Below are 17211 nucleotides of genomic sequence, written 5' to 3'. Positions count from 1 at the left end.
CGGGAAACACGAGTGTTAAATGCTTAGCAGCCAAACACATTTATTAGTCTTTTTCTTTTTTTTTTTTTTCTTTTTTTTTTTTTTTTTTTCCAGGAACCCAAAAATATTTTGTAGTTATAATGTAAGCAACTGAGTTGCACATAATACAATCATATCTTTAAAAAAAAAAACAAAACAAAAAAACAAAAAAGCTGTTTAAAAGCCCCCCCAAAAAAACAAACCAAAAAACCTTCAGAAAACTTATATAAGTATTACACCATCTCTCAGTTTCAATGAAATGACGACGACTTAATTCCTTATTACTCTTAAACTTTTCACACTCCAATAAAACACCACTCTTCCGTGTTTTTTTTCTTTTCGTTCCTTTTTTTTTTCTTTTCTTTTTTTTTTTTTTTTTTTTTTTTTTTTTTCTAAATCCAGCATGAGAAATACAGTACCTGCTATGGCAAAAATACACATAAAATGCAACATTTCAGCTTATTTGTACATTAGTAGAGTTTAAACATTTTTTTTTTTTTTAATTTTTTTATTTCTTTTTAAGTGAACCAGTGATTTTAAGTACCACTATACTAAAAGTAAAATAAAAATATAGAAAAGGAGGAGAAGGGGGGCAGCCGGCCGTACAAGAGCACCTTCTAAAGTGCCAAGTTTCTGTGTCCATGGAAAACCCTTAGGAAGTTCAACTATCTGTGAGTGTACGGGATGGAGATCACGATGAAACCTGGATATGCAAGACATTGTGTCATCTCCCCGTTTGTCCTGTATCTTTACTGCACAAGAGAGAAGGAGGGGAGCAACCAGAGCTACGGTAAGAGTTTAGGAAAGGAAGCCATTTCAAGTATAAGAAAAAAAAAAAAAAAACAAAAAACCCAAAACACAACACTTACAAGGTAACTTGCAAATAGCATCAATGCACAGCCACTAGTTTTATTATTACATCTGCTTCTGGGGGACAGTGTTTCAGGCAAGAGGACTTGAGCTGTACCTTCCTGTTACCTATTTATGTGCAAAATAGAAAAGCTGCCTTTTCTAATCCAGCCATTTCGGACATCGCTGATTTTCTGTTCCGCAACCTCCTCCCTCTGTTTCGGAAGGAGGCATTATTTTATAGAGAAGACTAGATGAAATGAATCTATTCCTCTTCCAGACACACTCTTCTCCCATTACTTGTTTGCAATTAAGAGAAACTTGCCAAAACACCCGATGCCCACCGTTAGCCAGTTTCCTGAACAGGTAGAAGGCATTTACCTTTGTAAACATTATCCCTTTTGTTTTGTGGAACTCAGAGCAGCATTTCGTAGCTCCATCCAAGCGGTGGAGATTAAAATAGATCAGAACGCTCCCCATCACTGCTTTTCCTCCTCCCCTTTTCTCTCCCTGCCCCTAGAAAGGTTCCATTTGGTTACTTTTGATAAAAGGTGTGGTTTTTTTGGTTCTTTGGGGAAAATACATCGTGTATTATTCAAAGTAAACATTACAGAATTACCACCAGCAGGGTCATGCTGCTGTTTGTTCTGCTTTCCAGATGAGAAAGAAAAAGCATCGTGCATCAGATTTTCTGCATGTTTTAGACAGGGTGCAGCAGAAATCCAAGATACGTACGTGTGTAAACCCTAGAGGTGCACATGCATCATTTCAGTTTATTTCTTTGCAGAACCACTGTATGTTTTACCTTGAGTACTGGCAGAGATGGGAAGGGTGGCATACGGCAATGGTGGAGAGGTGCTCCTAAGGCCACAGGGGAGCAATGCAGGACAGAAAGGACCAGGGAGTGTCAGATAGGAAGGTTTCAGGTACAGAAACCATATTCTTGGTGTTTCAAAGGCCAAATTCCAAAAGGCTTGGGCTCATATGCACATCCCTGAGACGCACATCCAAGAAAGAAGAAATGGCGACCATGTGATTGGAGAGGGGAGAAAGTAGCAGAGGTTCCCTGACAGCTGTGGGCTTTACCCAATGAAGACCTCTTCCCCCACTACTCCCCCAGAAACATTCTGGGAGAGCTGTAAGGCATCTACACAAGCAGCATCTACTATCATTCCCTCTGTTCCTACATTTTACTGGCAGGTGATGGCTTCTGTATATCATGGACAAAAAGAGACACTGTGTTTGAAGTGTCACTGGTAACACACTGAAATTAATTCAGGGAAGGAAACAGAAAGCTACTCTGCCCTTCATCCCTGGAGCAGCAGCATAAAGTGGCAAGGTTCTTCATATTACAGTCTCCTCTCTGGAACTACACACCACAACCTCCCCTTCCTGATGGCAGGAAAAGATGCGTTGACTGAAGGATGACATTACCAAAATCTCTACTTAAAAGGCAGGGAAAGGTACACAAACTGATTCCAATTTGGTGATCTGGTGAAAGAAGCAGCAAGCTCAAAGTACTTTAATCAAGTTTATTTAAAAGTACGTATGACCTGTAGCAAACACTGGCATAACTATGTAAAGGAAGAACAGGAGAAAGAAACTGGCATATAGGCAGAGAAGGAGTATGAGTAACTGAATCTCCAACTTCTGTTATTTAGGATCTGTGTGTCTGATGGCTTCAACCATTATAAAAAAAAGAAAGAAAAAAAAAAGAAAAAAGTTATCTCCTTCCACACAAGCAAACAATGTAAAAAGACTGAGTGATCTTGCTGTAAAAACCTCATAATACTTCTGTAATGCTTTTTTTCTTTAAAGCACTTTTATAAACATTTACTTGTTGATCCTCACAAAACCCCTGTGAGGTAGGTATTATCATCACTCCTGCTTTACACATGAAAAAACAAAGGCAAAGAAGTTCAATAACTTGCTCAAGGCAAGGGAAAAGTAAGGGCCAATGTTAAAATTCAGGAGTTCCAGGCTTGTGGTCCTGTGCTCAAAATCACTAGTTCAAATATCATATTATAAAGGAGATAACACCAGATGGAAATAAAAGCCCATTAAGTTTAGAAGAAAAGGTAAGATTTAAAAGGTTACTTAAATCAGAATGGGAAATGTACCACGAGGTATTTTTGTAAGTTTAAACTTCAGGTTTGTTTTTTTTATATATATCTTTTCTTTTTTTCTTTTTTTTTTTTTTTTTTAGATTTTTTTTCCCCTCTCTTTTTTTTAAAGGCAATCTGACAGAGTGGAACCCTGATAAGATCACATCTGCAAGGCAGGCACAGATGCGAGAGTCATCATCAAGTCTATTACTTATTACAGTACTATGAACATCAACAAAAATAAAACTGCTGCATGAAAACACTGAATACAGGCAGGATAATATCTCAGTTTATGATACTACATCTAAGATAATGCCAAAGATAATGTAAGTACCATGGTATGCCATGGACAAAGGAAAAAGTCAAGTCAAAGGGTCCCTATTACAATGATGAAGAGAGCAGCGAGATCTACATTTTTCTGAGGAGACTGCTCCTGAAAGCTCAGCAAGCCTCGAGGACACACATAATTCACAATGACTGCATTTTGGAGATGTGAGGAAGCAAATCCTTTTTTCTGACCATTATGATTTACCTTATAGTAAAAAAAGGATCATGTCTTAAATAGAGGGCCTTGTCTACAGATCAGTCTGCATTCCCTGAAATTTCACATGCTGCCAACATTAGTGCTAAGTCACTGGCAGTCACACCAGGCAACAAAGCATAAGTAGCTGCTGATGTTGAAAGAAACACAGTCCTTGTGGTTGTGCTCTGGTCAGCACTAGAAAGTAAGTACCACTTCCACCATCTTGTCTATAGCTGTGCTGTCACTGCATAAGCTGTGCCAGAAGCAGCAGCAAAGAAAATTTTAGGGAGAAGGAAGAGTAGACATCAAGGACCAGCTGTGTTCGAACTCTCCTGGAAGAGCACAAGGACTGCTGTAATGGAAAATGAGGAGTAAATCCATAAAAGACAGTGCTTGCAGCACTGTGTTTCCTGAGCTTGACAAAGGCCAGAACACAGGAGATGGCAGATAGCTTCCCAAGTAGCGCTGGTGTCCCATTCACCTTACTGGCCCTGGGTTAACACTGCACGGCTAGAAGTCACAATCCTGCACAAGGCTTAGAGTGGGTTTTTTTTTTTTTGCAGTCAATGGTTTTCCAAATCTCTGCCCAGTTACCTAATGATCAACTTCTGTAAGAGAGAAGTTCTTACAAACTCCATTTTATTTCAAAGTCACCGCCTCCCCACTTCCCCAAACTATAATGGATATACCATGGACACAGAAACTCTTAAAACACTTCAGCAGAGCTATCTTTGTCCCCTACGCCCCCTTTGCAGAATGCATAGTTTACAATTCACTTACAAAATAAAGAAGCAATGCTGACCACACATGGGACCTTTTTTTTTTTTTTTTTGAAAAAAAGAACAAACAACCTCTTCTTAAGTTCAGTATCAAAATTCACATTTGCATAATAATACATTTCAAGGCCATTAGAGAGGAATGAGAGCGAAGCAAAGAAAACTGCAGAGTCTCTCCTCTCTTTGTCTTCCTGAATAGAGCTGCGGGATCCCACCGGAGTTTCTTTTCAGGGTGGGAATTACCAAGGGCTACAGCAACAGCTCTTTATCTTGTACACCTCATGTTTTGGGTGGGACGAAGAGGTGAATTAGTAGAAAAAAAACAAATGGAAGGAGACACTGCAGATTTCCATGTTTAGCTACAAACAGCTTCAAAGAAACAAAAAATTACTTCAGGTTTTTTTTTTCCTTTTAAACACTTCTACCTCACCATTTCAAAAACTCTTTTTTTTTTTCTTCTTGTGTAATACCCTGTTCATTTAAATGGCAACAATAAGTGTGCTGGAAGTTGAAGGGCTGAAAAAAATAAATTTTCCTGTTTCTCTTATCAGGACAAGGACAGAGAGGGTAAAAGTGTGCCTGCACCCACTATTTAACAGAAGCTACAAAACATCATCTCTACATGTATAAATCTGTCTCAAACATCACTGTGTTTCAATTCTCCAGTGCTTACAAAAAATAAAGCCACACGCACTCACACTCATGCGCACAAACATAAAAGAGAAGCCACATAATACATATACAAACTCAACCTGCAATGGCAGACTAGCCTCAAACTATCAACAGCTTCTGTGCATCACAAGACATCCCTTCGCACCCCCTCACCCCATCTCTACCACATCTGAATACGTATTGTGCAGTGTAGAGACCAGCCCAAAGATGCTGCTTGTCAAAAGGGACCAGTGGGCTGGAATCTCCATGTCTGACCTCTTGAAAGAATAAATTGACCATTGTCTCCCCTTCAGCCCAAGCGGTCTCCTCAATTAGACAGTCACTATACTCACAAAGGCACATTCATAAATACCACATTTAACTTACTGCTTGTAAAAAACATAGGAGGAAAATGTTAAGCGCTTATACCCCAACCCATCCCTACTGACCCAGCAAGAAGTATCACAATAACGTATCACTTGGTGAGACCTTACTCTACCTTTAGAAGGTACATATTAAAGAAGTCTTCCAACACCTCTTTTAAAAAAAATTTTTTTGCATAAATGAATGCTTTTTTTTTGTTTTTGGCTTACATATTTTGGAATACAGCACACTCACTATAAAGCTCTGTTGTAAGGCTACCCCCTAAAGTAAGGCTGTTCTACCTTGGCTTGCATTTTTCACTTCATTTTGCTTTGTCTCCATACGTCCCCAAAACAAAACAAAAAAACCCACACAGCGCCTTCTATAGAAAGGGTAAACCATATCTGGCAGGAAGAGGGAGGGGAAAGAAAGCACATAATATCTTAACCTTGTCACTAAAATAGCTATTCTAACAAGCTGTGCAACCTGCTTTTACTGCTCAACAGTAAATGATGAAGAAAATGTTCACTTATAGTTGTGTTTCATCTGAAACAGGAGAAGCTTCCACTTTGTATCAATCAATTAAATCAAACATTTAAAAAAAAAAAGAGGAAGTTAGTTCTGTGAATGTAACAACACACACTAATACCCAAGGGGAGGCATTTAGTGCTCAAGGAAACATTTCTTGCTAAGCTCCTTGTATCATGCATCCATGCAAAGTTCTCCAGTCTCTTCTCTTTCCCTTAGCCCACCACAATCAAGAACGTTTGCTGTGAAAATACCTAATGCTGGCTGGCACAACGCATTCTTCCTTCCCCTTCCACCTCCCCCCCCCTTTTTCTCCTGGAGTGCTCTGTATTAATTACAGAAAGGCTGTCAGAGTGAAGTCAAAAAAACTCCCTTTCTCACCACAAAGTTAAGAGGAGCCCTAACACTGCTGAATGTCACCAGTCCCAGCTGTCACACACACAGGGCAAAATGGCTCTTTGCAGAGGGCACTTGATTTGCTAGAAGCTTGCTTATATAGCACAGGATTCTGGGAGACTTTGAGAGAAAAAACTTTCCTGCATAGCTCGATGAAAAGCAACACGCAGGCAGACTGTGGATGTGAAAGGGTGTCGTCTGCTGCGTGCCACAGATGAAGTTGCATCTACCTTGGCCTGACAATAGTTATAAAAACAGGCTCCAAACCATCAGGAGCTGTGTGGCGCTTTTTTGTAGCACAGATGTAACCTTAAATCACTTGTCACATCAGGATTACAAGCTAGAGGTACTACATCACAAAGTTTAAAGTCTCACGTTACATCACAAAATAGAGAGCTCTATTTTAAACAGGACCCTGACTCAGTTTTAACAGCAATGTAGACTGCAGTGACTCTGCTTGGTGTGTCACTAAAAAACAGACCTGTTTCCTATTATCTACTGCAGGGAAACTTTGGTAAAATTCAGCAACACTGATATTTACAGTGATGGGACACTTATGGAAAACATTGTGAGGGACATGAACTATCACGGCTGCTAAACATCTCCAGTTAGGCTCCTGTCATTTAGTCCAACCAACAGCTCTGCTCCAGTATAATTTTTGCTTTGAGTTTTAGGTTTTGATGTGAATTCAGGACAGGAGGGAAAACCACCGACTACACTGGGAAACTTTACTTATTTCTCCCCACTTCCATAAAAACCCTTCTGCCACAGGTGGAAGCCCAGTACTGGAGGTGAAGGAAAAGGAAGGGAGTTTGGTTTCTACACATCTGTATTATGATCACTGTGGGAATGACTGATATGATGTAACTAACAGTAACAGTTCCTAACATTGTAAAATAGTAGAAAATTTAAATTAGAGAACTAAAATTTTATTTTGTGCAAAATCAATTTTGACAAACATGTTCTGCATATATTGTTTCAGACTCAGGACCAAAGTTGCACTTCAACAGCATTTGTTTGGTGTTTTTTTATTTTTATTTTCCTTTAAAATTCACTTCAACTTAGTTTTCTTGGCATTCTTTCCTGCCCACAAATACATGCATGCATATTTACAATCAAGAAAGATGCTTCTGCTAGGGGAATCCTAGCTCTTTAAAGAAAAAAACCCACTACCTTTTCCTTCAGTCATGCCCTGAGATGCTAACCATCCACCATAAGCCCAGCATTTCAATCCACTCCTGGTCATATGATTTACAGTGAATGTGATATATGCAACATAGGTATTTGCTGCATTGGAAACAGAACAGGTCCTCCTTTGCTACCTTGGCCTGATCCTGCTAAGGTTCACTTACACAAAGAGCCCTTACATGAACAGCACTTACTCATTTAAGGTCAGTGGGACTAATTCACTTGAGGATCACTCCTGATTTCCTGGACCAGACTTGGCCAAAATTGGGCATTTCAGATACAGAAACAGTGCTCCTCTTAAAGTGAACAGGAAAACAGTATGCACAAACAAAATTAAAAGCTTAAGAGGTAAATGTTATAAAGAATGAAGCAAAAAATCCCAACTACACAAAAAGAACCCTACAGTATTGTTTGGATGCACTAGTAAGACACAGTGGAAGGTGTGGCAGCATTTTTAGGAAGAAGGAATGGGGCAGAAGTTCTAAGGAATAAATGCTTAGAAATTCTGTGTCAAAACCAAAACAAAATGGTAAAAGAAAAAAGGAAAAAAGAGGCCAGCTTAATATAAAGGTTGTTATTTAATTTTTGAGGTGCTTATCCCAGCCAGTTTGTTGTAAACATCCTGCTTACCTTACAGAGGAAAAACATACTTGATAATATATTCTTGCTTCTTAATATTCTTGCTCATTTCACAAGTCACTTAATGTGAAGCAAAATAAAAAACTTGTAAGAAAAACCTGACACCCTGTGGCTGGAAAAAAACACAAACCCATGAAAAACCTACTCTCAAGACTGCTGGGCAAATGTCCTGGTAAAAGCATAAAAATGCTGGGAAAAGATGGCATGTCTTCCAAAGTACATGGTACTGAAACTGCTTTCCAAAGTAAATGTCAGAGGTCCAACACTGGCTTCTGAGCTGTACCCTGCTTTTTTTTGTTTTGTTTTGTTTGAGAGATGTTGTCACTGCTATAATGAAATACTGAAATGGAGCAAAGAATTATCAAACCCATTAAAAAACTCTCAGCTGGATACACACTACAGGTGGGGTATGCAAAGTGTCTGGTAATAAACGCATGCTTGGTTAGAAGACTGCTAAAATTACGATTTTTTAAGAAATGAAGTAAGTACTGAAGGATTCAAAACCAGGAAAAAAAAAAAAAAACCCAAAAACAACAGGAAAGCTAAAACCACCTGTGAAGTGACGCATATGTATGTTTTAACTGTATAACCTAAAGAACAAACCCAGGAACAAAATTATAAAAAGTCTGTCTACTGTTTGAGAAAGTAAGAAGCATTTCAGCGAAAGATATGTTGCTTGATTTTTATCTGGAAAGAGAAGCCCAAAGTCTATTCCAAACTGTGCTTTCCCCAGCTTGTTTTCCCTACCTGCTTTGTCAATACGTCTAAAAAAGATTCTGGCACTGGTTTCCTCCTTGGAACAGTTTTGTAAAAGCCCAGAACCATCTATTCCTTACGACTTCTCGCTGTTCAGGGATCAAATAGTAGCTGAGTACTTAAATATTAAGCTATGTTTGTCCCCAGAAGATGAGCCTGGTTAGCACAAAGCTCAGAAATCCCTTGCAATGGTTAGGAGTGCCATTAATAAGCTATACTAGCAACATCATGATTAACTGCATATAAATTAGAGAGGAACAGAACTGCCAACTGTATTTAGAAAGTAGTAAGATTTATGTTGCATTAACAATTTAGGAAAACTGTCACTGAGGAGACAGGTCACTAATATTTGCAGGCCTTCACATTTTTAGAGACAGAAGAGCAGACTGTGTAGTACAACAGGTCTGGACCCAGCATACTGCTGAAGTTCCGGGCTGCCAATCCTTCAGCAGTCAGTCACAACCCACTTCCAAGTGACTGTCAAGTACCTGGGCTCTTTTTCACTCCATCCTACAATTTCCTCTCTCTTAGGACACTGCTGATTGAGTAAAACATACCCTCTGGGAAAAAACCTCAGAAACTCTCTCCGTAGAATAAAAAAGCATAATGGAAAATCCCTAAATAAACTCTTCCTCCACTGGCCCATGACAGGATTTTTTTTTTTTAAGTGTATTATTATTTTTGATGCACTCGTTGCAGTACACACGTATACATTCAGATGTACACGCAGACAACGTGAAAACACTGGGCAACTGATATGAAAAGGACAGAAATTTGGCATCAGATATTTTTTTTTTTTTAATCATAGAAAGTTATTTCAACAACTCCCGTAACTCATTGCACAACACGCTTACGCAGCACTCTCTTTTTCCTTAAAATGGTTACATCTATTTCTATGAAGTGGCTATACTGACTCACTTTGCCTTGTCTCTCCTCCCTTCCCATACTCTAGGGCATGCAGGTGCATGTAAAAGGCACTAGTGCGGTTTTTGTGGTTTAAACCTGGCCATTTCAGGCGGAATAAGCCCCTGACCCTTAGAACTGGGAGACAGAAGTTGGCCATCCCAACACTGAACTCTGAAGTTCCAGACTGTAAGCCCTGGTAGCCAGCAGCAACAGGGTGAGCAGAAGAGTTTAACAGGTACTTCCCTTGTATTAAAAAACAAAGACTGGGGAGGTGGAGTGGGTGAAGAAAAAATAAGCAAGCAGCAAATCTCCAAGTGGGGAATACAACTGACCAAATAGATGAAAACAAGGAAGTTAATTTCTAACGTAACATTTTTGGGGAGTTTTTTCATATTTTTCTGTACTGAAAAAGGCAGGATAATAAAATTCTGTCAGCACTGGTTTTCTTTAGCACTACTTAAAAGTGGTTTAGAGAAGCACCATCATCTATTTCCTGCTAGTCCTCCTAACTGAGGACTCTTTCAGTTAAACTATACTGCATTATAATTAGGTTTATAGTTTCAGTTTCTCTTTGTGTTTAAAAAGGTGCTTTGAAGGATATTTGTTTAGTTTCAATCAAGAGGGAACAAAGTGATATAGATTTCCATTCATACACTTTTCTTCTCCATGCAACCACACACATTTGCATGAGTAACAAAAGCACTATAAATGGTAACCCTTCTCCCACAGCTTTTTAAAGATTACAATGAATTTCTGTTGCTGATATAGAGAAGTTTTCTTAATGTACTTTAATTTATACAGTCTTTAAAATTTTTGATCCCCCACTTGACAGTAACATTTGGAGATTTTTTTCTTTTTTTATTTTTCTTTTTATTATTTTTTTTAGCTTTTTTATTTTAAAGTAAAAACTTTCAACTTTTTGAAGATTCAGGAACTTGTAAAAGTTTATCAACAAGAAACAGCCATCTATCTAGGATAAGGTTAAATAAACCATCTTCAAAAAACTGGCTTCCTACCCTAGAATTCCTGAGAATGCTTGCAAATTTAAAGCAGGAAAATAAAATGTTAAAATAAAACAAAAACACTGTTAAATGCTCCCAGAGTTAGTCTTCATCTAAAATATATATATGCACTTTTTGGTCTTTTTTTTTTTGTTGTTTTTTTGTTTTTTGTTTTTTGTTTTTTTTTTTTGTATGTTTTAATTTTTTTTTTCCCTTTACGCTTACAATGGAAGAACAATTTAGCTTTTCTTTTTAAATATTTCAAATCCCTCATTATGTCTTGTAAACAAGAGGGGCTCTAGCACCCGGCTTTCACCGTAGTATCGCAATGAACTCAACTAGCCCAAAGTGCAGGAAAAGGGGCCTTAGGGCAGGTTGGGAGAGAGAAGTGAGGGTGGAACACAGCAACAAACCAGCATGTATAGCACATCATGTGACAGAACAGATACTGGCTTATTTGGGCCAAAGGTGCTTCACTAGGAAGTACTGCTGGCACAGGACTTTTAAGAACCTGCTCTGTGTATCTGAGTGTGGCTGGTCTTTGAGCAGAGACTAGCAGAAACAAAGCCTTATGGATGTGTGCACGTGAGGGGCACTAGCTACCAGGAGCTGGAAGAGAGCATTTTGTTTCTTTGTGCATGGTGATATGAAGGAGACACGATAGAAATGGATATTCAGAAGGGGCCAGAGTATGCTGCGCACTCCAGTTTTCTAAACAAATGCAAACCTACACGCACTTTTTTGTCACGTAACGCTTTGCATACAAATCTACAGGCATGTGTATATGCAGCATTTCCCTCAGTCAGCCTTCCTTGTGACATTGGGTTTATAAAGAAAGGGCGAATTAAAAAAAGCCACGCAACTCCCTAGCCCTTCCCTCCCACCCCCAGCACACAGGCACACGCACGCACGCACACACGCATACCCCTAACGTTACTTGAATCTGCCTTTGCTTCTCCCCACCCAGCCCATGCTTAGAGTTAAATGTTTTAGACATTGTTGTATCCTTCAATGAAAATGCTGAAGAAAGAGACTTCCCTATCCTGCCTCCCCCCCCCCCCAGGTAATAGGGCCTGAGCACTGCTCCAGCTGAGGGCTGGAATGCACAGGTATATGCTGGTACAGGATGCTGGCACTTTGTCAGACTGCATAACAGCTACACAATGCCACATGGTAGTCCTAGCACTTATAGAAAAAGTACCAGCATCTCTCTTCCCTCTTCTCCCAGCCCCACCCCCGTAAAGACTTTGCACTTTGTGTTAAGGGATGTTTCTTCAAGTCTGCTACGAGTCTTTTCACAACAACAGGTCTTAAAAGTTTTGTTCCCAGCGCACACATGCACACACACACTGGCTATCACTGTGGATTATAGGCCACCCCTATCCTGCCCAGAGTACTACTACACTGATGCTAAAAAAAAAAAAAAAAACCCAAACCTTTCCTTAAATACAGAAATTAAAAAGCAACAGTACAGAAAAAGTAAAAACAAAAAACAAAAAGGTGCAATACTTTTTTTTTTAAAAAAAAGTCTTTGCTAGTTATATACCTCTCTAAGCAAAACCACGTACACAGGAAAAAACACAACACAGAGGAACAAAAGGAAACGTTTGAAGTACACACTGGTTTAAGAACATTCGTAAGTAAACGTTTCTGTCAGTGATGGTCTGGTGCTGTAACACACCAAGGCCTGGCACAGGTAACGCTCACCATGAAGGACATAGGAAGGAGTAGCTGCATGTGCTTTCAGGAGAGAGGCAGGCCGGCCAGCAATTTGCTGACATGATTTAGTTTTTGTCAGTTTTAATACAAGCAGTAAATCAATTAAAAGGCTAATTTGGTTGGGCTGGACTTTCGAACTTTTGATGGATTTTTCATGAATGAATATGGGTGCCTATTCATAAGTTTGGGGGAAAAAAACAGAAAGATCTTTTTCTAAGGTACTGAAGTTTGTGAGACTGAATTAAGAACATTTGTCTTAGCCGCACAAAAAATGGCAATGTCTTCTTTCCTCCCTTTTTCCCCTTGTTGGAAGAAAAAAAAATGGCTTGCATTATATCACAAACATTCTAGGGTTCACTCAGTACAAAAACCCCACATGCAGACATAAATAAATAAATACACTGCTACTCAAAAGACAACACTGGCTCTCCTCTCACCAAATCCTTTGGATATGGCAGTGTTCTGCTCTACCACAGGGTTAGAACAAGGGCTAGGAAGCAACTATCTACTCAGTATGATCCACAGACTTGAGATAGCACCCTGCTAAAATGAATTTTAAAAAATCTACTGACAAATTTTAATCCAGCCCAACTGGATTCTGCTTCAGCCACAGGGACTTCACCATGCCTGTCTTGTTTTCTCAGAATTAAGACATGCAGATGGCCAGCCAGCCCGTAGACCATCAGCAATGCAGCGTTTCAAGATTATATATATATAGAGAAAAAAATGCACACACACAAACATGTGCACACACACTCACACAGAAACAAGCACACGTGGGCAGTTACATGTGCCAGAACACACTGGTACTTATCAACCAGCCAATCACAAAGTGTTGGTTTTTTTGTTTTGTTGGTTTTTTTTTTGTTTGTTTGTTTTTTCTGTTTTGTTTTTTTTGTGGGTTTTTAATTTTTTTTTAATTTTTTTTAAAGTTTTTTTTGTTTTTAAAGTGAGGCTCCGTCAAGTCTTTCCCAACCCCCCTCCCTTCTTTTCTTTAAAACCCCTCCCTTCCCCCAACCCAACATGGTAGACCTAAGGACGGAAACACACCCAGTGCAAACAAAGTTAAAAAGCTATTTTTTCAGTATATATGTTTCTTAGCAACAACTTCCGTATAACATGAAAAAGTGAAAAACTAGAAACTAATTTTTTTAATTTTTTGTGTTTAAATTTAAATGGTATGTGTACTTGCTTCACATTGTCTTTCTAAGTTGGCGTTCATGATTCAAGTATTTCAAGAGTGATATGTTCTCTTTTTGGATTCATATTCCAAACGAAAAAACTGAAGTTATATAAGGGAGGCAACTATGTGCTCAGACAGTCTGTCAATGACCCACCTTTTTTTTTCTCTCTCCGTTTTCTTTTTTCCTTTTATAAATGTATTTATTGCAAGTTGAAAAAAACGAAAAGGTCAAGTTAGTGCTGCTGCTGTTCCAAAAAAGGTCACGAGGTCAGAGTTGAAAGTTCTAAGTTCAGATTGAATCCGACCCTCCTCCCAGAAGGTCTCCAGGTAGTAAGGGAGCAGGGCTGCCCATTCTGTGTGGATCCTCTACGCTTGGGACCCCCCATAAGCTTGAAGAATAGTTTGGGGGTCCCCACAATGAGGCGCCAGTGAGATCACCCCCACTGCTGCCGCTGCTGCCACCACTGCTCCACTGCCCAAGCCCTGTTGACCCACCAAAGAGATTCAAAGCAGGTCCAACTGGATCTGTCTGGTTCTGTCCTGACTCCAGGGATTGCCAGCCTGCTGTGGGTGCACTTGGGGTTGCTGCAGGTGTAGGGGGCTGAGCTTGTGCCAGAAAGCGACTAACCTCTTCATCTGTGGCAAACTCAGCCAGGATGGTAGTGTTTCCCAACACACACCTAGAAGACAAGATATATGGAAGAAAAGAAATATTCATTAGAACTGGAAGGTAAGGGCAAGGGATTCAGAGAGCATGGAAACAACACTATTAGGTGCCCAAACCATTGGGCATTATCGGCTTGCTACAATGGAGCAAGCACAGAAAACCAGCTGTTCTCAACAGTGAAACTGACTCAATGCACAGGAACTTTGATTTTTTAAGGCAGGGGGGGATTCCAAGACAAATTAACCAGTCCCCTCTCCCCAGCATTCAATTTTTATGTGCTTAGCAAAACCTTTCTGAATTTAAACAAAGGTCCTGAACATTAACACCAAGAACAATAAAAGAGCCTATACAGTGTAGCTCAAATGGTAAATGCACACATGCCACCTTTCAAACAAAACAGATGAAGAACAGGTTAAAAGTTTGTGACATTCAGGATAAAATTCATACAGTTCATAAGTTTTCACTGAGTTTATGGGCTTACATCACCACCCTCCTCATGCCTCTCAAAAATTTGTCTCAAAACCTCCCATATTTTAAAAACATACCAGAGCCACAGTCAGTTCCAAAAAGCTTATGAACAGGAAATCTGCAGTTTTTCAAATAAGCTATTTCAGGTGTCTCTCAAAACTACAGCAGATTACCACGCATTTGGGTTACACACGCAAAAACGGTTTTTAATCTGAAACGATTCCCAAGCTTTTATAAAACAGCCAAAGTTGTACAGCAAGGCACATACTGGTCACAATTCCATCCTATTTGCACCTTCTTGGATCTGTATGTGTGCCAGTTTGTACCAGCAATAAAGTAACACAAACAGAAGGCATCTTTGTTTCTTGTCTTCCTCTGCCAATGAAGGAAAGACTTCCTTCCAACCATGATACTTGAAACCACTTCCCAACGCATAGCCCTGAACAGACATTTTGTGTTTGTGACTAATGTAGTAACAAAGAATGGACACTGGACACGGGGATTGCTTACATGTGCAGTGCAGTCTGGGCCTTGGCCGCCTCCTGTTTGGTGTTGTATCGGATAAGGGCGGTGCCCTGGGTCAGGTTCAGATGGAATGTCAGCAGTGGGCCATGCTGCATGCAGATCGTCCTCAAGGTTGAGCCATCGATCTGAGGAAGAAAAGTCAGCAGAAAGCAGATGTTTGGAACACTTTCTTTAAAGGTACTTCAATCCTAACTTCATCTCAGTAATTAAAAGATAATCTGCTCTCAGAAAGGGAAAACAGGTGAAAGCAGTGGGAAATAAGCAAAGGCGACAATCTAATTTTCAAACAGAACCAGTATGCCTTGAGACAATTACAATGACTTCACTTTATGGAATAAAATGACTTCTCTTTCCTGCTCGCTTCAGCTTTAGTCCATTTCATTGAGTTTCTTCCATTATCACTATTCTTATGGCAGGTTTTCCAGTAATTACACACAATTTGTAATGCTCACTACCTTCAGCCATCAGGATTTGCAGCAAAAGAACCAGAATGTCTTAGTTGCCAGCACTCAGGTTTCTGGAATTTAGATTAACCAGTATTTAAAAGTTTTCTGCAAAACTGGAAATATTACCTCTACAATGAGGGTTTTTAAAAATTTGTTTTGGTGCTTTTTTGTCATTGTGGTTTATGAAACATTAAGTCATAGAAACAGTCAGTGAACTTTCTGCCAAATCCAGCTACGCTTGTTCCTCCTGAATTCATGTTTTCACAGCAGTTGTTGCCTACATTCCTTCTGCAGCAGTAACCACTTGTTACTTACCTCCAGTAACTGATGTACTCCAAGGTGCTCTGTACAAACAGATTCCATTCCTGGTATGCTACAAGAACATGCACACATGAATGGGATCCATATGTGCAGATACTTAAGGAAGTGCTACTTTCTTCCTTTTCCCTTTCCCCCTGATAATACAACCTCAAATGAGGGAAAAGGAAGTTGTGTGTGTATACAAAGAGGGGACAAAGTTAAAATAGAGAAACTTGAAGATATTGAGTATGACTCCACCTTAACCTTTGTACTTCCTTCTGTAGTATAACCCACAATGAATAGAGGACTTCCTATGGAAGAGGCAACTGTAATCTAGTCTCTCGTGTGTTAAATGTCTCCCAAATATATTCTTCTTCCATTAAAAGATTCCTAAAGTATTAAACTACCTCGCACAAGGGAGACTTAAAACCATGCCTTTTCATCACATCTCTTGTGATCGCTTCATCTCACCACATCAAGGAAAACAGTCTTTTCTATGAAAGGAGCACCAGTTTGCCATTTTGGGTGATCTGAAGGAGATCTTAGTTTTTACTTTCACATTGATGTTTTTTTAAGATTGTTGTAGGAGCATGGTAAATCATCCTGCTGAACAGAGATTTCTCTGTCTAGACCTCAGGGTTCTGCTGATAATCATATAGGCTCTTCCAAAGCCTTGAATGTTGACTATTTGGGATTGCTGAAACCAGACTCTCCACAGAATTCATCTTGAAAGGAAGCAAGCTTGGAGAATACTTGTAGGAATAACTTGAGTATTTTTGGCAAGAGTGCTGGAAACATTCTGTGGCTTCACTATGGAAACACCGAAGTGAAAACCAGCAGTTACACCAGCTTTCTTATTGACAACATCCCAAAGAACAAGTCTCTCTAACAGCTATAAACCATTCCACATGATGATCATGAAACTTACCCTCACTTCTGGGAAAAAATCTTACTGCTACAGTGATTTTTTTAAACTCTCAGTAACTAAAGATTATGATGGTCATGTAGCAAAAATTAAACATATTAAAAAGTAGCTTAAGAGATTACAATAGAAAAGCCAATCGCAATGCAGTCCAGTTTAGCAGAAACACATCTTACATACGCTGACAAATCTGATTTAGTTTGATCTTTTAAAAAGAGAAACAACTGACGAATCCACAAATTCATATCTCAGTAAAGCAAACAAGTTTGCAGAAGCAACAAC

The 17211-nt window shown here is 39.3% G+C and overlaps 1 protein-coding gene across 38 annotated transcripts in view; it reads right to left on the bottom strand.

Moving 5' to 3' along the window:
- Nucleotides 1–15: 15 nt before the first annotated feature.
- Nucleotides 16–17211, bottom strand: part of TNRC6B (trinucleotide repeat containing adaptor 6B) — a 142840-nt gene continuing 125644 nt past the window's right edge. For all 38 annotated transcript variants that reach the window (XM_071731582.1, XM_071731444.1, XM_071731359.1 and 35 more), the window contains 2 exons: nucleotides 15247–15386; nucleotides 16–14281 (listed from right to left, as the gene is read on the bottom strand). In XM_071731582.1, the coding sequence (XP_071587683.1) occupies nucleotides 13891–14281; nucleotides 15247–15386 (531 nt within the window). In that variant the 3' untranslated portion in view covers nucleotides 16–13890. The remainder of the gene's footprint in view (nucleotides 14282–15246; nucleotides 15387–17211) is intronic.

This window comes from Heliangelus exortis, chromosome 1 (genome assembly GCF_036169615.1).
Source record: "Heliangelus exortis chromosome 1, bHelExo1.hap1, whole genome shotgun sequence".
In the NCBI taxonomy this organism is placed as follows: Eukaryota; Metazoa; Chordata; class Aves; order Apodiformes; family Trochilidae; genus Heliangelus; species Heliangelus exortis.
This window is presented reverse-complemented; position numbering and strand designations above follow the sequence as displayed.